This window comes from Typopeltis vanoorti, chromosome 14 (assembly GCF_054136105.1).
Source record: "Typopeltis vanoorti isolate ZY-2024b chromosome 14, IOZ_Tvanoo_1.0, whole genome shotgun sequence".
Classification (NCBI taxonomy): Eukaryota; Metazoa; Arthropoda; class Arachnida; order Uropygi; family Thelyphonidae; genus Typopeltis; species Typopeltis vanoorti.
In genome coordinates, this window is record NC_143562.1 from 97,397,838 (window position 1) to 97,422,195 (window position 24,358).

The 24,358-nt window shown below is 36.8% G+C and overlaps 1 protein-coding gene across 1 annotated transcript in view; it reads left to right on the plus strand.

Moving 5' to 3' along the window:
- The window catches only part of LOC150099792 (alpha-2-macroglobulin-P-like), a 524,250-nt gene that overhangs the window by 401,926 nt on the left and 97,966 nt on the right, over positions 1 to 24,358 (plus strand). Inside the window, exons 25-26 of the mRNA XM_090403491.1 lie at positions 772 to 1,009; positions 20,360 to 20,544. Of these exons, the coding sequence (XP_090259617.1) occupies positions 772 to 1,009; positions 20,360 to 20,544 (423 nt within the window). The remainder of the gene's footprint in view (positions 1 to 771; positions 1,010 to 20,359; positions 20,545 to 24,358) is intronic.

The window sequence follows — 24,358 nt, forward strand, 5'->3', positions numbered from 1 at the left end:
ATAGGGCTGGTATACCTGTTTTGAGGGATGAAACCCCTGAGTTTCCAGGCAAAAAACCCTCCACCTCCAGTCATAAAATACTAACTGGGCAAGGAAGGCAACAGGAAACCACCTTGTTCCATAAACACTTCCCTGGTTAAGTAGCATTCTGCTACCTTTCCAACCAATAGGTTGATAAGGACTACACACACCAGTGCTTTAGAAGAATGAAACATAATTTGATGACATAATTTTGCAACTTTTTATTTTAAAGTACTGCTTTAGCTTAATATCCATGCAAATACACTAATACATGATCAATATTTTATTATTATCCTAAGATCCCAAAGACTCATCTAGGAATTTTGATACAGAGTAAAAGAAAAAAAAGCGCATTAGAAATACACATGAAGAATTTGTAGAACTTCTCAAATATCACAAAATTATGGCAAAATATGGGTTCATTTTTCTGACTTTAAGCTTCAAACTTAGAAAAAAAATGACCCAAGGGTCATTTTTTTTCTGGCAAGGTCCTGACTAAAATTTCTTGTTTGAAAAAGTTTCAGTGATCTCAGTCATTCACTGTTTTTAATAAAAACAGATGCTGATAAATTATTTTGTTCTTCAGTTGTGGTCAGACTTTTTGATCATAATTATAGAAATATGATTTAAATGTCAATGTTTTATTATATGTAATTCTTGGGATATTTTTTTTATTATAAGATTTATTGTTGTTGTTAATTCAGAATAGGCATTCATTATGATTTAATTTACATGTAGCTCATTTTTTAGGGTGGTGTAGGAAAAGACAAAGAAAATTTGGCTACTCTTACTGCTTATGTACTTATCTCATTATTGGAATCAAAAGTTGATAATGTGACACTGATAGAAAGAGGTATTCGCTGTCTTGAGGCAAAGAATAATCCAACTACCTATTCACTAGCACTCTTTACCTATGCTGCAGCTTTGGCTGAACATCCTTTTGTTCAAAATTATCTTCATGAACTGGAAGAAAGAGCCATTAGTGAAGGTGAGGTACAGCTTTTTTTTATTTTTTATTTTCACATTGTATAAATTAATGGTGGAAATAAAGAAAGCAAAATTTTTGACACACTTCCACAGAATTGGGAAGGGGGTGGAATGGGAAGGATTGATTCCTTGAGTGATTTTAAGCAAAAAAAAAATTATATCAGTTTGAATCGAATTTCTAACCAGCATAGAGATGCATTATAAGTAAAAATGAAAATGTTATACTGAATATTTATTTTACAATTGCAATTTAGAAAATGTTAGAAAGTACCTGGCCAGTATGGAATTTCATCATGTTGTATCATCATTTTGTTTTAGTTTAAACCAACATGGAATACTATTTTGTTGGCTGAATTCCATACCACCAATGCTTGATTGCCTGTATAGTATCCAGTTAAGTACATACTAATGGATTGTGCCATTAGAAGGTGAAGATTGAATGGTAAATCAGAAGCCCTCATTGGTTTTCTGCATTCCATAAAGAGGCTATGTGGAGGTCACCTTCCATTTATCTAGCTTTGACCATTAATTGATCCCAGAAGAATGGCATGCTCTTCTAATCCAATAATCATTAGTATGATATCACCTAATCATATGAATTAACCAGGAATACAGAGCTCAAAAACTACAGAGGCACAGATAATTTATCATTTGTTGGATTGAAACAGCAATTTCATGCACGCATGGGCAGAAGTTACAGGGCACATTGGATATGATGTGTTTGTGCTAGAATAGATTTCATGTGAAAGTCAAGTCAGAGAAAAAAAATTATCTTGATTGGAGATCAGAATATCATCAAAGAGTAAAATTTCAGTGATGTGATAAATGTCAGCAAGTTGTGTATAGGGGAGCAATATTCCAGTAGAGGAAAGTAACTAGTGGTGTGCCTCAGGAGTCTGTTTTAGGGCCATTGCTGTTTAATCTGTATGTTAATGAATTGGGGAAGATTTGAATGGGTATATTCAGTTATTTGCAAATGATGCAAAGTCAGGATGAACTATGAGGAAGAGAGCAGATGTTGTGGCCTTACAAGAATAGGCTGAGTTAATGAGCACAGGAACAGGAGTGAGGATCCCAATTCAATGTTAGAAAACAAAGATGTGATGTAGAATTTATTCTTGGTGGAGATACAGGGTGTTCGGGATAAATTTGACATATTTATAATTAATTCTATTTTTCCGTAAGTTACATGTATTAACACACACTTCTCTTCATTTAAAAGTTTGGACCCTTCTTCATTCATATACAAGATGTCAGAAAGGATGGATAGCTGGAACCCACCTGAATCATGGAAGAGAATAACTTGTATCATGATGATTCGTGCCCGCCATCAAAATAAGGATATTACGACTGCTGCCCAATGCTCCCTGAATACAGTAAAAACAATCAGGCATGAACTAGAGACTTGCAATGGTGACTACGAGGATGTAGCAAGAAGAAAGATCCCTAGCAGACGATCTGATTGCGTTCGTACAGCAGAATTCCTCGCAAATCTGCAGGAACAGGTGTTGAAGAACCCTGGCATTGGAATTCGGGCTTTGTTCGTGGAGTTGCTAACTGTAGTCAAGCCCTGGATAACAAGGGTAGCCAATGGTAGGCTGTATGTATGGCAGCAGGATTCGGCCCCTTGCCACACCTCTGGGAAAAGTCAAAAATGGTTGTCTGAAAATTTCTACGACTTCACCAGTCCAAATGTTTGGCCTCCAAACTCCCCAGACCTTAACCCCATGGATTATTTTGTATGGGGCGCAGTTGAAAAAGACACCAATCGCACTTCCAGTAATACAAAAGCCCAGTTAATGGATAAAATTAAAACAGTTTTTGCGGCCCTTCCCAGGGAGACTGTAGCATCAGCTTGTTCGAGGTTCCGAAGCAGAATTGAAGCTGTGATCGATGCTAATGGTGGTTATTTTGAGTAAATCTTGTTGATAGTATTGTAATTAACTCTGCCTGTAATGTTTTTTTGTCAATTCATTAAATTTAATAGATACAAAGAAGATTTTCTTTTTCCTTACGAAACTGTCAAATTTATCCCGAACACCCTGTATATTGTTGGAAGTGGAGGAAATAAGAAATCTTGGAGTGATGCTGGATAAGGATCTAAAATTTAGAGGACACATTGCCAAAATTATGAGGACAATACAATGAATTCTAGCAATGATGTGGAGAACGCTGACTTGTAGAAGTAAGGAGATCCTGATTCCATTGTACATGGCTCTGTTTAGGCCACATATGAATTACTGTGTTCAGATTTGGTCACCTGATTTTCAAAAGGATGAAGTGATGTTGGAAAGGATCCAGAGATGATTTACTAAGATAGTTTCTGATCTCTGGAATGTGAATATGAAGAAAGGTTGAGAAGATGCAGTTTGCAGAGTAGTGGTAGGGAGGAAGAGGGATGATATGATAAAGACATACAAGTTGATAAGAGGTTGTTATATGATGAACATTGAAGATGAACATTTTATGAAAAAGTGAGCTTTTTCATAAAATGGTGGGAGATGGGGCACAATAAGAGGTAATCCCTGGAAGCTGTATAAAGTGGGTGTGAACAAGGGAGTAAGAAGTAGGTTTTTTGCATGGAGAGGTGCGAATGATTGGAATGCATTGCCTGAGAGTCTGGTGTCTGTAGAGAATTTGAATGTGTTTAAGTTATGGTATGGTGAGTTGAGCTGTTTATATGACAAAGGACCTCCTAGATGAGTCTGACTCCTGGTGTCTTAGGATAATAATAATAATAATATAATACATAATAAATAGTATAATTCTATATAATAATAAATAGTATAATCTAGATATATTAGACATTGAGGATATTCAATATGATTTAACCTCCAAAATTGCAGAGTTACAACAGATTATTAGACCAATGATGTGGGAATTACAGAAAGTCAAGTGGCATTTAAAGGAACCATAGGGAGGACAAGAAAATTAAGCAGAGAAGTGAGAAACAACAAAACACAGAGTCAAGTAAGTTATTGAGTAACTAAAATCAGGTAAGTAAAGTCTGCAAAAAGAAAGATATTATTTGCTTGGTGACTGTTATCATAAAACAGAATGTTGATAATCGGGTTATAACTTCAAGTTTTCCAGTAGCAAAAATTAAAAATATAGCTCATGCAGTTGAAAAACAGAAAAGAAAAGAAAAGGGAGGACAAGAAAATTAAGCAGAGAAGTGAGAAACAACAAAACACAGAGTCAAGTAAGTTACTGAGTAACTAAAATCAGGTAAGTAAAGTCTGCAAAAAGAAAGATATTATTTGCTTGGTGACTGTTATCATAAAACAGAATGTTGATAATCGAGTTATAACTTCAAGTTTTCCAGTAGCAAAAATTAAAAATATAGCTCATACAGTTGAAAAACAGAAAAGCAAAGAAAAAGATATTAATTTTAGTAGGTATGAATGACTTAACTAGTGATAAATTCACTATGAGATAGGATATTAAAGGATTGTTGGAAGACACGAGTGAAGAGTGAGAAAGTGAAAATTATAAGTACATTACATAGATATGATAGAAATTAATTAGGAAAGAGAATTATGATGGCAAATTATTCAATATGTAAGTTGTGTAGAAGGAATGGATGCAGGGCTTTGGATGTGTGGAGTGAGTTTGAGGCAAGAATGAATTTGAATAAGAGAGATAGCCTTATACTAGAATGTGTTTGGTATCAGGAGTGTTGTGAAATTATTCATGGACCTAACATAGAGAATCACGGAAACTAGATTATGATGGGAGGAATAGTAAGAACCTGTGTGAGAGAGTGACAGCTAACAGTGTTAATGAGGAAAATGTGCGTTATCATGGAAATTATTATGAGAATAGAATGATTTTGTGTTTCCAGGTTCAGACTTATCAAGCATGTGCAAAGATGTCTGCATAAGTAAGGCACTAGGTAAGAACAGAGATCTGCAAGTTGTCCAACTGTATCATGCAGACTACAGAGAAGAGTATACAAAAAAGCATGCAAGTAACTTATTATGTCTGTACTCGAATGCTAGGAGTATAAGAAACAAAGGGATAGAATGTGTTGCCTTGGTAATACATTGGGAACTCAAATTATAGGCATTAATGAGACCTGTGTTAAATTGTGAATGAAGATATTCTGTATATTATAATACTTCGTTCATAATTAACATAATCCACCATGTCATAAGTAAGACTTGTAAATATTATTTATTGTTAGTCTTACTTATGACATGGTGCTTTGAGTTTTGTTTGTTAAACAGAACGAACAAACAAAACTCAAAATGCTTTGAGTTTTGTTTGTTATTAATAATTGTATATCCTTAGGAAATGTAATAGTAATAAAAAGACTCTATATAAAAATGACATTCAATTTATTTACTTCATTCTGTAAAATTTATTATAAGAAACTGTGTGTATATAAATTTAAATGTACCTTATGTGAACCGTGATGTATATTTTTTGTTATTTCTATAAGTAAAGGTAATTTTATGGAATTCTACTGATGAGATTTGATTGGCTACTGACGGAGAAATGGAGTTTATTTTAGTTAGCTCATGCTGAGAGCGTGAGCTACTGTGTATAAAGAGAAAAGCCAGTTGATATAAGCTGAATGGGTTAAAACCGGATTTTGGCAGGAAAAGGAGAACATAGTAAGGAGAGAAGAAAAAGTAAGGAGAGAAGCCCTGGAGACAGCATAGAGATCAGTAGTGAGTGGCAGAAGGGGAGTTGATATATGCCGAAAATTGTCTAGGAAAGCACAAGGAATTAATAGGCATTTGGAATTACTTCTATAGGAGTTCTGATACTTCAATAATTTCTTAATGGTTAGTGGGAGAATAGTGCAGAACTGACATCAATACATAGAAGAAAATAAGGAATCAGTAAATAACTTAAACCAAGTACATCATCTTATGTATTTCTGTGTCTATAATTCAGTTATTATACTGGAAGATTTCTTTTAAATTGTGTTGCCATAAAGTAAAAGTCAATAAGAAATCCAATTGTGCCTATGCGAATTCGATGCTTAGAAGTGGTAACCCAGTAAGAGTTGTCCTTTCTATGATTTGTGAAGCAATATCAGTTAAATCTGTCGGATATATTTTGACCTTAGCTGTGGTATTATGTCAATCAATGGTCGTATGTTAAATGTACTGAAGTACTTTCCCCTCGAAGCTATAAGTGTTATGTTGTTCTGTTAAGTGTTAGCTGATTGAGAAAGAATACAGTGTATCCTGTCATAAGATTAGTGATTGTAACATTTGGAAGCTTAAACTTTTAAGAACTAATCTCAACTTGATTGACTGAGCATAAAGAACTGAGAAATGAATGTTTGATAGTTAATGGATTGTAATTATTCTAAATACTTTAAACTGAGCTAATATATTTATGATATGATTCATTCAGTTGGATAGAGAGAGCTATGTGAAAGAAATACTAAAGCTTTAGAATTAAGAAATGTCAACATTAGTCACAATCCACAAACCTAACTTAGAAGCTACTAATATCTGAATATGTATTCTTGTAAATTTTAATTGGATAACTTTTTGAAGATAGTTATACTTGTATGTTTATGTTGTACCATTCCACATAAAATGTTTTCTTTTGTTGAATTAAACTTGGTGTTTGCCTGATTTTCTTTCATTGCACCGCTCATAAAATTAATCGGACCTTTGCGGAAGCCTTAAATGCTATTAACAAGCTCGGCCTGAAAATAAAGTGATAATATAAATATAGTTGATGATTGATTCTTCTATATTAATTGGACTAATCTGAATATAGGGTGGTGCAGTATAATATAAATTTCCTTGTATTCAGATGAGCATCAATCAACAACTAACGAAGAAGAACAGAATTAAGTTTAACAAACCATCATAATTGGAACAGTCAGTTAAGTGGGACGTTCCAACACCTGGCTATCCAAGGCAGACATACAAACTGATATTCAGTGTAAAGGGTGAAATATTTTGAAAGGATAGTCAGGATAGGAGAAGAGGAACATGCTGTTTATAATGTTGGATGATTTGAATCAAGGTAAAGTTGAGACCTGCGACTGCAATACTAGTAACAGTTTTCCATGTGGCAATGAGTTTTAAGCCAAATTGTGTGAGGTGGAGTCTAACAAAATGAAATACATAGTTTGGTGTTGTTACTGACCTGGTGGATCAGTTTCTAGTGATGAAATCAATGTTTGGATAATTAGTCTCCCCTAATAGGAGACTTTAATTATCCAAACATTGATGGGGTAGCGGTGAAATGTCAGAAGAATGAAACTGAATTTAATGAGTTGTTGCGAGACAACTTCCTCAAGCAGTATGTGATAGAAGGAACTAAAGGTTAAAGAGTGTTAGTCTGATTACAGTGTCAGATGGGGTTTTAGCAAAAGAAGTGACTATTATGCCTCAAGCTGGTGACAGTGATCATATGGTACTGACTTAAGAAGTGGCTAAGTTTATGAATGTTCCATTAGAAAAGGTTACATGCTGAACTACAAAGCAGAAAATTTTGACCACCTGAGAAGTATGCTGGGTTCTGTGCTGTGGAACTAGTTGTTGGATGGGAAGGATATTAACATGTTCGCTGCCATGCTACTTCGGCATGGTCTGTTCCCGTACGCCGAGCATTTTCACTTCTTCAAGGTCAGTACAGTAATCTCATTGCTGGTGGTAAGCGTCATACGAGTATACTCGTATGACGCTTACCGCTGGCTTGTGTAGCTGGTTTACCAACTACGAGTATACTCGTAGTTGGCAGCAAACGTGTTAACAGTGCATAGGAAGCATTTAAAAATACTTAAATGGCACAATATTGGAATGTTATTATTATCATCATCTGACCTCCATGGAGTAAGAGACTCATAATGAGGGGGGGGGGGGGTGCACACTATTGCACACAATGTTCATCCAACCATGCCTTAAACTGATTCAATGTGTCTACATTCACAACAGACTCATGCAATGCATTCCACTCACCAACCACTATGTGTTTCTAGAGTTCAAAGAATAAGTAGGGTAGGAGTGAAATGGATGGGCAGTCTTATTAAACAAGAGATTCATGAGAAAAAGATGATGTGGAAGGTGGAAGGAATACTTCGTGCATCAGAATGATGTCAGTTACAAAATTATAAGAAGCAGGCCAGAAGAGTTATAACTGTTGTATAGAAAGCTAAGTCTGAGTATGAAAAGAAACTGGCTCTGCAAGGTAAGGACAATCCAAAAGAATTCTATCATTATGCTGCAAGTAAAAGAATGCGTGTTCATTTTGATAAAAACTATCAGCCTAAAAAACTTTCAGCAACTATCTATCTCTAATACACAGTATTTTAATAACAAGGTGTGACACCTTTTGGCAACTCATATAGGAAAATATGACTTCTGCATTATTTCAACCTTGGTATCTCACCTCTGGATCTGGTTCCCACTGATGAGACCTCAATAAAGGTCAAAACAGGTCTGGGTAGTGACCCTTCCCATAATGCATAGCATTATATATGTCCACAAGGAGATGTGCTTTGCATTATGGGATACTAAGGTAGGTGATGTGAAGTCATACCACCTTTGCCGCTATTTACCCCAGTCCTGAAAGATACTTCAGGCACAAACTTTGTGTGCTTACACTTGGATAATGGATTAAACCAAGTGTATAATTTCTTGGTATCTTTAATTTATAACTATCAGCCTGGTACATGCAACATTGTGCTCACTGCCATCTCTCTTTACTGGATGAAGAAGCTTAGGTATGAGGAAATTAGGTACTAAAGCTGTTGCACAAATTGGATCGGGATTGGTGGGATATCAACACAGATACTAAAAGAGTGTGAACTGAACTGGCTATTCTTTGACCAGGCTATATAATTTGAGTCTCTGAACAGCAAAGATTCTGCAGTAGTGGAAAGAATATATGGTAATCCCACTGTATGAGGGTGATGCAAAGACTGATGTTTTTCAACTGTGGAAACCTCATTATCTCTGGAGTGATGGTGAAGATTTTGTAAAAGTATTCACATACAGAAACAAGTTGTCAGAGAATCTATACTTTGCAATGAACAGAATGGGTTTACTAAGAAAAAATCATGTTTGAACTCTTGCTCACGCTATAATAATTTAGCAAGAATGGATACAAAATGATACTTGTGGACTTTGCTTAGGCTTTGGGCAGAATACAGCACAGAAGAATGGAGAAAAATATTAGCATGGCTGACTGACAGATATCAAAAAGTGGTATATGGGGGATGTGAGTCTGCAAGATTTAAGATGACCAGTGATGTACCACAAAGATGCGTCCTCCGTAGTGCAATTGGAAGAACATCGGTACGATGCACCCTTCGATTGGAAAAGGCCTATGTTCGATTCTCGTCATGACAGGGGGAATCTTTCAATCAAAGGTGAGTTAGCCGATCTCCTACGGAGGTAGCAGGGTTTTTTCTCCCGGAAACTCGGGTTTTTCATCCTGCATACAGACAAATCGGCCCTTCAGAACACACGCGATTTACAGACAAAAAAATACTAGCTGTGGTGGTGGTAGTGGCCAGCAGATGGCGCTGATGTTGATGATTGGTGGAGACAGAGAGGTGTACAATAGGTGTCCTTCCGCGATGAGTCTTCAGACTCCTTGGAGGTGTCACGAATAATAATAATAAAAAAAGATCAAAGATCAGTCCTTCATCCGTTGTTATTCAGCCTATATATTAATGACATTGGGTAAGAATTTGACAGGAGACATGCAGCTTTTGTTATTATTATTATTATGGGTATCTCCATGGAGTCAGTAGACTCATCGCAGGAGACCCAAACTATCAAAACAATATCTATCATATCTCTCTTAAATTCATTTACAGACGAAGAACTCACAACTGAGTCAGGCAATGCATTCCACTCATTCACCACCCTCAAGACGAAAAACCCTGTTCTCACATCCTTGTTAGCCACACTTTTCCTTAATTTCCAGGGATGACCTCTTGTTCTTCCATCACTATCACACAACTGAAACATTTCCCCTGCATCAATTTTATAAAAACCTTTTAATAATTTAAATGTTTCTATCATATTCTGTCTTCTCTGCCTATCAACCAACCTCTGCAATCCACAAGCTCTCAATCTATCAATGTAGGGAGCATTTTTTACATCACTCACCAACTTAGTCACTCTCCTCTGAACCCTCTCCACAACCTCCTCATCTCCAAGGAATCCAGGTGACCAGACCTGAGCACAGTAATCCAAAAAGTATCAATGCTTTATAAAGGGGAACAATAACCTCTTTATCTCTGGATGTCAGTGCGTTCCTCAATAACCAAGTAATTCTATGTGCAATCTTGGACACCTTAGCAATGTGTCCCGTGAACTTCATCTCCCTATTTACCAACTACCCCAAGTCCCTAGCCTCATCAATCTCTTGGAGTACCATTCCTTCAATGTAGTACACAGTTGGTAATCTTTTAACCCCAAAATGCATAACTTTACACTTTTCCACATTGAACTGACATCCATTACCCTTTTCCCATTTTGCCAGCTTATTTAAATCATCCTGCAAACTCTCAACATCAGCTTGATTTTTTATTGCACTATCCAACTTTGCGTTATCAGCAAACAACTGAATATCTCCCTTTCAGCCATTTCCTATATAATTTATGTACAAATTAAACAACAATGGCCCAAGCACAGAGCCCTGAGGCACACAACTGGTCACCTGCCTCATCCTGGACTCTACTCCTCCATACACCACCTTCTGGTATCTCTCCCTAAGCCTATCCATATCACCAGTTTAGTATCCATCCCCATCTGTTCCAATTTGTGCAACAGTATTCCATGGGGTATCCTGTCAAAAGCCTTAGCAAAATCCAGAAGTACTACTGTGTAGCCATTTCCTTTGTCCAACTCGGATGTCATTCTATTATAAAAAGTTAATAAATTGCTAAGGTAGGATCGACCTTTAACAAAACCATGTTGGCCCTATAGAGTATCATATCCTGATCCACCCACTCTTGAATTTTGTCTTTAACCAACTTTTCCAATACTTTTACCACCACTCCCGAGATGGTGATTGGTCTGTAATTAACTACTGCAGTTTTAGAGCCACCTTTATGCAAAGGAACTATTTTGGCTTCCTTCCACTCCCTAGGGACTATACCAGAATTCAAACTTAAGTTAAATAACCAAGTAAGAGTTGTTGACAATTCCTTTGCACATTCACACAACACCCGAACTGATATTCCATCTAAACCTACAGCAGTGTGTGCATTTAAATTTTGCAATATACCAAGTACCTGTGATTTCTTAACTTCAATTCTCACATTAGTTATTGCTACAGGTACAGAGATATCCTCATTTGGGTGATAGACTTTTGAAAAGTGATCACTTAGTAACTCTACTATTACATCTGAATTTGTCACCTCAATATCATCAGCACCCACTTAAGTTATCCTTCCAAAGTCATTCTTACTTTTACTTGCCACATAGCAGAAGAACTCTTTGGGATTACTCTTGATCTCCGTGGCTAAAGTCTTCTCATAATCTGATTTAGCTTTTCTTACTATGCTGGTATCCTTCCTAGCTTGAGCTTTGTACTGCTCATGGGTTTACTGATCGCCTTTCTCCTTGTAAATTCTCCATAACATGTTCTTTTTTTGCACATCAAGCTTGACACTACTACTCATCCATCTAATGCCTACTTTATTTGTCTTCCTGACCATGGGGACACAATTTGATATTGCCTTCCTCAGATACCTGCTGATTTTATCCCATGCACTGCTAACATCTTTCCCCTGCAATATGTTCTGCCATGGGACTGCTGCAAGCTCACTCTGAAGCTTGTTATAATTGCCTAACCTGTAGTTCCATATATACCCTTTCTTAAGAGAGAAATCCACAAATTTTGCAACCTCCCAAGTCAATACCACATGATCACTCTCACCAATTGGAAGTAACGAGGACACCATACTTATGCATATATCCTCTAAACCAATGACCAGGTCCACCACTCTCACACCACATGTCCCTTCAGGTATGTGCTGTTTCAAGTAATTATTTTGTAGAAGTGTATGAATTCCATTTCCTTTTTGCCACGTGATATTTCCTCCTTTCAATTGATATCACCATAATTAAGATCCCCCATAATAATCACTAACCCTGCACTCATTGCACTAATTTGCTGATGCATAAATTCAATATCATCCCCTGTATCCCCCCCCCCCGGCCTATAGCAACAACCAACTGTATATTAGGTTGAGTTGGTCACTATTTCACACCAGACCGCCTCAAATGAACTATCATTCACATGTGTATCATCTTGATATACTACTTTCTTTGGCTGCAACTCATCAGTTATCATTAACAGTACTCCTCCCCCCATTCTATCTTCTCTATCCTCCCTGAAAATACTGTACCCATCACATTCATTTCCAGTGACCACATCTTCTACTGACAGCCAAGTCTCACTAATGCCTACTTTTGGTGAGATTGCACTGACTAATGACAAAAATTCTTCCCTCTTATTTAGAATGATTCTTGCATTAGTATACAAAAATTGCAGATTCCCTTTAGTTCTTGTACCAGCTTTAGAACTTATACGTCACTAATTTCCATAGTCCCATGCCGATTTTTATCCACTCTATTCTGCAAATAAGGATCAACAAATATACAGTCACTGCTTAAGTTTCTTTCTCTTACGCAACCTTTTCAATTTTAGTTTCCCTGCCCAATTCAACTTGTTCAGAAAACAGTAACTTCTTCACTCGCTTATGACCTTCCATGTTTAGATGCAACCTATCTCTTGCATACAGCTGTCTTTTTCCTTCAAATACACTCCACAAATGCCAGACCTCTTTTTTTACACATTCTTGCAATCATGTCATTCATTATCATTGCTCATTTACTTAACTCATAATTGTCAAAACGAAGCAGCAGCGCGCGCGTGCGCACACACACACACACACACACACACACACATCTAACAATGTTCTTAAATCTTTTGCTACCTGATTTATACTACCACTCAGGTCATTTGTACCCACCATAACTATCATCTTTTCTGCATCATACCCTCTCTCTATTGTTCCACCAGCCAAGTACTCTTTAGTTATACTGCTCTCCATACCCTTAATCATAGAATCACCATATATTTTACCACTCATAACTTCATTCAAGTCCAAACAAGCGTCACTCACGGCCTCATTTTCTATGCTATTCAGCATGACTCTCCCGGTTTCGTTACTCAATGCTCTTTTACTTACTCCCTCACTCTCGTGACATCTCATTTCTTCTAGACCTCTTGTGCTTTCATTCTATTGACTCCCAAACTATTTATTACTTCATCAATCACCAAAGACTCTCCCATACTTAATCCTGTTCTAGTGACATCAGCTAAAGTAATCTCCATAGTCCTAATTTCTCTATTCAACACATTTGACTCAGTTTTAATTTCCAGAAGCTCCTTACCGAGCACTTCCAATTCCTCTTGCAAAAGATGAAGGTCACTTTTCATTTTCATGAACTCCTGCTAAAGTTCTGCTACAGTCCCGACGTCTGCTTCCATTCCTAATCGCTCCAGCCTATCCTAACACTTCTCACATATGTCGACGTTTTCATTCTTCTCATTTAGCCAAACAGTCCACAGATCCTTCACATTCTTTGGCGCATACATATAGCAGTTTCCGCAACACGTCCATTGCGAAAAATCCAACGCAGAGTCAGACTTTCGTATAGAAGTCCTCCAAGCCACTGACATACGTCTCTTGTTAGTTGCTATCTTTAGATGCTGAAGTAATGAAACAAATAGCAGTGAAAACACAATATATACAACAGAGTTTCAAACAATAACATCACTGAAGGACACTTGTATCCAACCAAAGCACAACTGCAGCACAATTTGAGACAAAAAGCCACACTATACTTTAATTTAAAAACACGTTTTCTAGCATAACTCAACACGACCACGTTTACTAGCGACACTAGTGCCAAATGCTGATGATGCAAAGCAAAGATAGACAGGGTAATCAGTAATTCAGCTAATATGCAGTAACTGCAGAATGATTTAAATAGGTTGGAATTGTTGGCATGCAACAATTGCTGTCAGTTCAGTGCTAGTAAATGTAAAATCATGTACATTGGTGTGATTAGCTGTCCATTGTAATATTCAATGGACAGCTTTTATATTGGTGGGATTTATGCTAGAAGAAACTGACCAGGCTAGTTATCTTGGAGTTTTAGGAGATAGGTAGTTGAAGTTCAAGGGCCATATAGCAAAATTTGCAAACACAACTCAGAGGATAATTGGAATGCTGAAATGAACCTGGACATGAAAAGATAAGGAAGTCATTTTATGCCTCTTTACAAGGTGCTGATAAGACCTCACTTGGACTATTTTGCACAGGCCTGGTTTCTGTTGTGATTCTGATACAGTGAAGAGTATTAAAATGTAATAAATTTAGTTTAATCCTTTATCCAAGTGTAAGCAAACAAAGTTTGCGCCTGAAAATATCTTCAGGGCTGAGGTAAAGTGGTGCAACACCAGGTAACTCTGAACAAAGGTGGACCAATCTCTCATCACTCCTTGTCTCAGTATCTCCCATAATGCAAAGCACATCTCCTTGCAGACATGTATACTGCTATGCATTAAGGGAATGGCCACTGCCCAGACCGGTTTCGACCTTTATTGAAGTCTCTTCAGAGGGAGGCAGACCCAAATGTGGAGATACTAAGGCAGAAGTAATAAGGTGGTACACCTGTTGGCAACTCGTATGGGTAAATATGACCTCTTCTATTGCTTCTGCCTTAGTATCTCCACGTTTGGGTCCACCTCCCACTGACAAGATCTCAATAAAGGTCAAAACCAGTCTGGACAGTGGCCCTTCCCTTAATGCCTAGCAGTGTACATGTCCGCAAGGAGATGTGTTTTGCATTATGGGAGATACTGAGACAAGGAGTGATGAGAGATTGGTCCACCTTTGCTCGGAGTTGCCTGGTGTTGCACCACCTTACCTCAGTCCTGAAGATATTTTCAGGCGCAAACTTTGTTTGCTTACACGTGGATAAAGGATTAAACTAAATTTATTATAGTCTAACCAAGTGCAAAATAAACTTCCAAGTATTAAAAATGTATTAGGATTGTGGAATACAGATTATGAAGACAGATTGAGAATTTGTAAACTGCAGCAACTAGCAAACAGGAGAAAGACAGCTGATATGATTAAGACTTACTAACTTCTGAAAAGGTTATACCATCAATCAGTAGATGGATTTTTCATTTTATGGAGGGTGAAGAAATTTTGCATCCTTGGAAGTTGAGAATTAATGCTGTCAAGAATTCATGTCAAAATTGACGTGAATTTTGTAGAATGGGCTGCATAAGCCACACAACAGCACACCCAACTGAAATGGGCACGTGAGAGCTAGATTTTTCTCTTATAGAGTGGTGCATGATTGGAATGGATTGCCACTGGAGTTGGTGAGTACAGGTAGTGTGAATGAATTCAAGAACAAGTGACATCTGCTGTGAGTAATATGTGACCTCCAGTGGCATTATGTGCCTATTTCAGTTGGATGTGCTGTTGTGTGGCTTATGCAGCCCATTCTACAAAATTCACATCAATTTGGCCATATGATTGCATTTGTATTCATGTATGAAAGTTTTAAGAGTGCATAGCGCATGAGTGCTCATCATCTTAATTGGTCCAATGCAATTAATTGTAGAATAACTTTGAATACTTTAATTTATCAATTAATTGTAACCAAATCTGCATAGAGTGGGGGACAGGGCAATGTGTTTGTTTTAAGATACATTACAAAACAATAATGAAGGAGAATGGTATATTTGAATTACTCAAAGGCGTAAATATAATAGTAAATTTGGAAGAGGAGGATGAGGCTTACTTAACCAGTCACACAATTCACAAAAGCTCTGGCAGAAAACAGGACATTCAGTAGATAACATTTTTTCCCATTGTAAATATGGGTAAAAAACAGTTATAAATTATTTGTAAAACATTATATATTAAACACTTGTCTGAGTGATGACCATATGGTTTTGACTTGGAAAATGAATAGACATGCAGGAGTATCAAACAGACGGGAACTTATGTGGAATTATAAAGCAGGTGATTATAATAGCCTTAGACATCAACTTCAGGAAGTTTCATGGAGGGAGGAATTGGAAGGCCAGGATATCATTAGTGAGTGGGAAATTGTGAAAGAATATTTGTTAGCAGCAATGGTAAGTTGTATACCACGAGTGAAGAAGAAGACACAATTTGGAATAAAGTGGATGACAAACAATATTAAACAGGAATTGGATGAGAAAAAGAGGCTATGGAAGAGATATAAGGAGACAGGTGAAGAGAAGATGCATAAAGAATATAAGACACAGGCCAGACGAGTGACTAGTGTGATAAGGAAAGCGAAACTGGAATACGAGAGGAGATTGGCCCTAAGATCCAAAGAAAATCCTAGGGAATTTTTTAGCTATGTGGCCAGTAAGAGGAGAAATGACTGTGGAAGAATGATATTGTGGGATAAAAATGGGAATAGAGTGACTGATGCAGAGGACATAGTGGAATTGTTCAATGAACACTTTATTGGAGTATTTCATCCTAGAGGAGTCAGTTTTAATGCTACAGGGATAGAGCAGGTTCAAGGTTTAGAGGTACAGGAGGAGAGTGTGTTTCAGATACTGAATAATCTGGATGTCAGTAAAGCTTTGGGACTGGATGGTATTTCACCATGAGTTTTGAGAGAATGTGCTAGAGAACTGACAGTGCCTTTAACCTAGCTTTTCAATGAAAGTCTGGCTGCGGGAAAGGTGCCCAGGGAATGGAAGGAAGGTAAGATAGTGCCATTGCATAAGGGTGATAACAGACTGGAAGTGTCTAATTATAGGCCAGTTTGTGTGTCATCAGTAGTTGTTAAGATCTTGGGGAAAGTAGTGAGGGACTGTATACAGCATTGGGCAGATGAGGGTAATGTTATCTGTGAGAGTCAACATGGATTTGTGAAAGGGCGCTCTTGTTTTAGCAATATGCTAGCCTTTTATAATAAAGTTACAAGAACATTAGATGAAGGAAAGGCATATACTGCAATTTTCTTAGACTTAGCGAAGGCATTTGACAGGGTGCCACATGATAAGCTGATATTTAAGTTGCAGCTTGACCAATCTGGATGTCAGATTGGTCAACTGGATTCAGGATTAACTGTCAGATAGGTATCAGAAAGTTGGGTATGGTGGAGCAGTTTCAAAGAGGCAGAGGGTTACAATTGGGGTCCCACAGGGCTCATTACTAGGACCTATATTGTTTAACCTTTATATCAGTGACATTGCCAGTGGATTGCAAGGGGATATTCAGTTGTTTGCAGATGATGCAAAGCTGGGAAGGATTATTAGTAATAGTGCAGATGTGGTAGCCCTGCAAGAGGATTTGAATAAGCTAGATAGATGGGCAAATGAATGGGGGTGTCAGTTTAATGCAGCAAAATGTAAGGTCTTGAGGTTTGGGAAACATCGATGAGATGCTGCATAATCTATGGGAGGAGTTATACTGGAGGAAGTAGGGGAGGCAAGAGATCTGGGGTTGATGATTGATAGAAACCTGAAATTTAGGGGACATGTTGCAAAGGTGGTGAAGGTAACACAGAGGATTGCTGCAATTATGAGAAGGACACTGACCTGCAGAGATAAAAGGGTTATCATTCCGTTGTATAAGTCTCTGATCAGACCACACTTAGACTATCGTTCTCAGATCTGGTCCCCAGGATTTGAAGGAGATAAATTAACTGTGGAAACGGTACAAAGACGGATGACAAAGATGGTTTCAGGACTGTACAATTTTGGTTATGAGGATCGGCTGAGGGAATGTGGACTACAGAGTTTGGTGGATAGAAGAAGGAGAGGTGATATGATTGAGACTTTTAAACTGTTGAGAGGTGGTTACAGGGTTGACACTGGGGAGTTCTTTCGCTTGGTTCAAGCGAAAGAACTCCCCAGTGTCAACAGCAGGAACAGCAGTTGAACAGTTGAACAGCAGGAAGGAGTGATTACAAGAGGCCATCCCTGGAAGTTACAAAAGGAAACTGTGAGCAAGAGGGTGAGGAGTGGTTTCTTTGGAGGGTGGTTGAACCGTGGATTGCATTGCCTGATGGAGTGGTGAGAGCGAGAACGGTCAATGAGTTTAAGGAGTGGTATGATAGACTTTGTGTTTCTTAAGGGGGACCTACCCTCGATGAGTCTTGACAGACTTTATGTTCTTAGAAAGGACCTCCCACGATGAGTCTTTTGACTCCATGGAGGCCTGAATAATAATAATAGTAATATCAGTGTCCTAAACATGTCAGTTCACGCTTAACACATGCAAAACAGATGAAACTCAGAAAACAAAAAGCAGCAACCCATGAAAAATTACAATGTCTGATTGGATTGGTTGACACAATAACCAATTATTGCCCCACTGATTTCTTGGTGCTATTATCTCAGCGCACATCCTACCTTGCCTTCTGGGAGGTCTTAAACCACTGGAACACTAAGAATTTGACCTGCTGTGCCATCTGTAAATCTGTACAAAGGGCTCAAAGGTATCTATATTTGGATTGCACACCCATGCTATTAATGTGAATGTGATGCAATTATTTATGTGGTGAAGTTACATAAACATTGCATCACAAAACACAATTACTTTACTAATTTACTAATGTACTAATGTTTCATAAATGGCATGCATGAAGCATTAGTATATTGTTTTAGGAATCAACAAGATCTATTCAGGAAACAGTTGGGGAGACTTTAACAGGAATAAATGCAAAAATATAAAATCAACGATATTGCTATTCTGTGGGTGAGCGCTGCACACCTAACACATTCTGAATATATGCCCCTGATGGACTCCTTTGATGAGTACTGACTCCGTGGAGATCTTTCTTAAGAATAATTTATTTATTTATTCATTAATTTTTTTATTTATTCTGAAGAATAAGAATAAATAAAAAATGCATAAACACTTTCTTAGTTGGAAGAATGTGGCTACCTTGGTTATTGACAAGTACTCTGTTTCTCTCACAAGATCTAGCCCTCTCAAACCCTGAGACCCCTCTATTACATGTTGTCTTAGTAATTATCTCTTATCAGCTGCATAAATTCTATTTCCTTCTTTCCCTGTGAAAATTCTTTCTCCCAATGTATGTTGCTATAGTTGAAGTCTCCTTATAGATCCTGGCCTATATTAACAACAATTTCATGCTATTGGTTTCTATAACCAATTAGTTGAAATATTACTTGACTTCTGTTTCCCTGTCCCCTGGTGAATCTCCTACTATATTTTTGGCTTCAATGTTTCTGCTATAATTAGCTAAACTTCTCTTCCTTTCCATGCTGTTTTTTACTCTACTTTCTCTTCCTTCCATCTCTTCCTTCTTTTACTTCTTTACCATACTACTTTCCAGGTGTTTTTCCAACATTTCTATCTCATGTTTTGCCCTGTAAAGGACTCCATGTAAACTTGCCATCTCTTTCATTACTATCCTTTCATTCTTCAAGCTAGGATGAACACTATATGAATGATTGCTTTCATGTTATCACTCATACTTTGTTCATCCTTGCCTGCTTTCACCACTTACAATCACACTAACATTCTCACTCACATTTTCCTGCTTGTTGTGTTTGCCACTCTGCTGTCATGCTTCTTGCTCTTCCCACACTTCTGAAAATAACATACCCTTGCATTCTATATGTGTATACACAGAGCATGTGTATCATGCTCTGTCAACTAAGTCTCACTAAAGCTTCTAACTTTTGGCAGTAACTTTTGGAAGCCATGCATCAAGTGTATTCACACTTGGATCCACGGCTTCCCTTACACTGTGTGTTGACTATCTGACTCAGTTTCTGGAACCTGAGGAGTGACTCTTCTCCTACTTACTCATTTTAATGAGAAAGTAGGAAAAGTTTGTTAGTTTCCCTAACCCTACACTTCTTTACTCTTACTGAACAACCACTTTCTCCAGATATCTCCAAATCCATTCAGGTGCATTCTGTCACTCAACTACTCTGTCCACCACTCTGCTGTCATGCTTCTTGTTCTCCCCATGCAGCTAGCATCTGCTTTCAATATACTTACTATACACAAGCTCACCAGTCTTACTTTCCCTCATATCCTCCACGTTTCCTAGTGAACACCTCTCACACATTGCAGCAAACAAAATCCTGCATGATAAATTCACTTGCCTTTGTTCAGTTATATATTGGCATCATATCAACGATATCATACAAGTAATTTATGCTAACTCTTTAGAATACTTTACATTGCACCTGAAATATTCTATGTAATTTATACATTAATTATAACTGTTTCAAAGATTATTCATTTAGAATATACATAGCACTAAAAATAACTTTTAATTACTTATCTCAGGAGATGTGAAATACTGGAGAAATAGCAATAATATCACAGATCGTGCTATTGCAATTGAGACAGCTGCTTATGCTATTCTCGCATTTCTGGAACTTAAAGGTGAACACAATTTACAAAGAGCAACACCAGTGGTTAGGTGGTTAGTGAAACAACAAAATGAAAATGGCGGATTTGTATCTACTCAAGTAAGTAGTACATTATATGCAAAAATTCTGTAGATATGTAGTAAATAAATTCTTAAATATTCAGTTAGAACCTTATTTTAATTTTGTAATGTCAAATATTTTGAAGAAAATATTGAAGTCAAGAATATTAATTCATCTGTGAATTAATTTTTTTTACATAACTTCAATCTATGAAAGGTTTTAGTAAACCTATAGTACATTAGTACCATTTATGGAGTATGGATTTTATTATTATTATTATTAATTAAAGATATATTTTTTTTACATAGTCCAAAAACCCTGCTTTAGCAGGGTGGTGTCACACCAGGCAATGAAATTCATCTCCCACCTAATGACAGTATATATATATATATATATATATATATATATATATATATATATATATATATATATATATCTCACTCTCACTCACACACACACATATACATACATACATACATTCCTATGGTAGAATTTTAACCTGCAGCCTTGTGTGTTTAACATTAACACACATGCATAATTTTCATGACAGCCTTGTTAGGTAAGTGGTTAACATTATCACTTTGAAAAGTGATAATGTTAACCACTTACCTAACAAGGCTGTCATGAAAATTATGCATGCATGAAATTACCACTTCACATAATGCAATAAATATTTTAACAAGTGCTATGTTGTTTTTGTTTCTTTGGCTCTGTACATACAGATTATGACAGACAATAATATCCTTAATCCATTATCAGGATGATATCTTGATTGTGGATGAAGGATAGTGGTACTTACCTTTTTCAGTTTAACTGTTGTAACTTTTTCCCAAACTTATCAACTATCACATTAATTGAGAAAAATATTTAAAGGACTATTCTGCTCCTAAGATAGGATATAAACTTACCTATTTTAATATAATAACCATACAGGTATGTGTCATGTCTTTTTTAAGCTGTCAAGAGAAAAGCTATTCAAAATGCTACAATTATCATCTCCTTATTTGTACATGTCATTGTTCTTCACATTATAGAAGCAGTTTTCTGGGCAGGCATTGGATCTGTGAAAAGATCTCAGATCCAATGCCGCCCCCACCTCCCGAAGCAAAGTTCCTGCAAAGTTCCGGCCTGGTTGGCCGAGTGGTTAGCGCATCCACTTTCCAGCCAAAAGGCTGCGGGTTCGAATCCCGCCATGGGCATCTATGTTTGTGATTGTCTGTGAAAATAATAGTGATGGTGGTGGATAGTAGATGGCATTGGTGTAGATGATGAGGTTGAGTGATGGAGACAGAGAGTTGTAGAGTAGGTGCCCTCCCTCAATGAGTCTTTGGATTCCCTGGAGGTGTCAAGTAATCGTAAACTTTTAGCCGGCCTGGCTGGCCAAGTGGTTAGCATATCTGCTCTTCAGCTATAAGGCTGCAGGTTTGAATCCCTCCGTGGGCATGGATGTTTGTGATTGTCTATGGAAAAACTTGTGGTGGTGGTCGGCGGTAAATGGCGTTGGTGTAGTTGAGGTCAGTGGTGGAGACAGAGTTGTAGAGCAGGTGCCCTCCCTCGATAAGTCTTTGGACTCCCTGGAGGTGTCAAATAATAATAATAATAATCATAATAAATGGTAAACCTTATTCCATTATCTCTGGCCAAACCTTACACTTAGCAACATTGAAATAATATCTCTATTCTTCAGCCCAAAGCAGCAACCTATTCAGATTCTCTTATAACAACATCACATTAACAACAAATCATCAAATTTCTGATACTCTCAAGGGGTGTAGAGGATATTATGATAGTACCACATGAAAAAACTACATCATTGCTAACTTCTTATCAGCAATTTTCCTTCAGATTAATCTGTTATCTCTCATGACTCCAATATTATCAGATCTTATATTTCTGTCTTTTAAAGCACTTATTATCACTTTTTGCTAACCTTTCCTCTCCCATTCTGTTTATGTAACTATGCCACCTAACACATTCCTGAATGACAACAGTCAAGTTCTTTCTCCGAATTCTCATATCTGTGGTATCTGTTCTTTGATCAAAGACATTATTTCTAACCCCAGCTCTCAGATCCATATGGTAAAATTGGTTTGAATACTGACTTGTATATAGCTAGTTTAGTGTTTTGACTAATCTCTATCTTATTCTATATAAATTGATTCAGTTAATTTCCTATGATATACCAACTCTGATAATTCCATTGTCTATTTCCACATTTAATTTCATCTTTGCTAAATATTGTGCCTAAATTGATTAAATGTTTAGCCACCATATTTGATATATTTGACATGACTCACTATTTTTACTGTCTTTTTCTTTTTATTGCTGATTCTCTTTTCAAATTTATTACAATATTTATTCAATTTAGTCAGTGAATCCAGCTGACTTATGCTGAATTTATTTAGGAATATAACATCATCTGCATAAAGAGTTGAGATTAACATCTCCCATTTTGATATCAGGTTAAATACCTTATATCATAATGTGATCCATATAAATGATGAATAGCAGTGGAGATAATGTGTACCCTTATCTCACACCTGATTTAACATCAAACTATCTTCCTGTACCTCTTTAAATTCTAGCCGCTAACTTACATTTCAAATATAGACTAGTTAATTTGGTGTAAATATAGACATATTTACACCAAATAACTTAGTGTTTTGAACAGCTTTTCTCTTGGCACCATGCATATGCCTTTTCCAGATCTACAAAACTTAAATATAGATCTTTATTATATTCCCATGATTTGTCAACTATTTGTGTTAAAGTGAAAATCGGATCTGACAACCTCTATTTGGATTGAACCCAGGGTGTTCTTCAAGTCTTCTCTGCCACAATTTTTTTTAACCTTTTCTCAGGATACTTGCATAAATCTTACCAGGAACACTCAGGAGAGAAAATACTCTGTAATTATCACATTAAGTTTTATTTCCCTTTTTTTGGGTAGAGTGAGACTAATTCAGTCATCTGGGAATTCAACCTCCTGTATAATTCAGAGGTTCTCTGATTTATGCTATAGCCATTGTAAAACTTTTAGACGTCCATAGTTTAGCATTTCTGGTTGAATATCATCTATCCCAGCTGCCTTTCTACATTTTGCATTTGAAGGCTTTTTCTACTTCAAGTATTTAAATCTATTCCTGATTGCATTCCTCTTGGGAGTTTTCTATCACCTTGCTGTCACTGCTGGTTTCATTTAGTATTGTTTCAAAGTAATCACTCCAGACACCTAGAATATCTTTATCTTCAGTTTTGATGTCACCTATATTATTTCTGATTCTGATTCCATTGCAGTACTTTTTCCTCCATTTCTGAATCTTTATAATAACCTCCAGAATATTTTAGCACCTTCCTGATAATTATTCTTGATGTTCTTACCAAAGTCTTCTCATGACTTTTGTTTAGCTAGTTCTACACAGTGCTCTCTTTCTTTCATTTTTCTCTATGTTCTCTCAGTGCACAAGCTGACTTGCCTGCCAGGAAATTTTGATAATTCTCTCTTCTCTTTACTGTCTCTTTAATCCCTGAGTTTTTTATATTTCTATTCTTGCAGACAACCTTACCACATACCTCTTGCTGAATCAGTTAACGTTTTCTTTATGGTTTGCCACTGAATCTCCAAGGTTTGTTTCTTGTTTTCAAATTCTTTCATTTCTTCTTAAATAATGTTTGTATATTTCCATTCTATTGTTTATTTCTGAAAGCTGGTCACCTTTGATTTATTTTAAAACTTTCTTATACACTTTTCTTTTCAATATGATATTCAATTTTATTCTGCTCAAAACTAAATGGGGATCACTTCCAGTTTCAAATCCTCTGTATATTTGTGTTATGAATCAGCATGAAAATA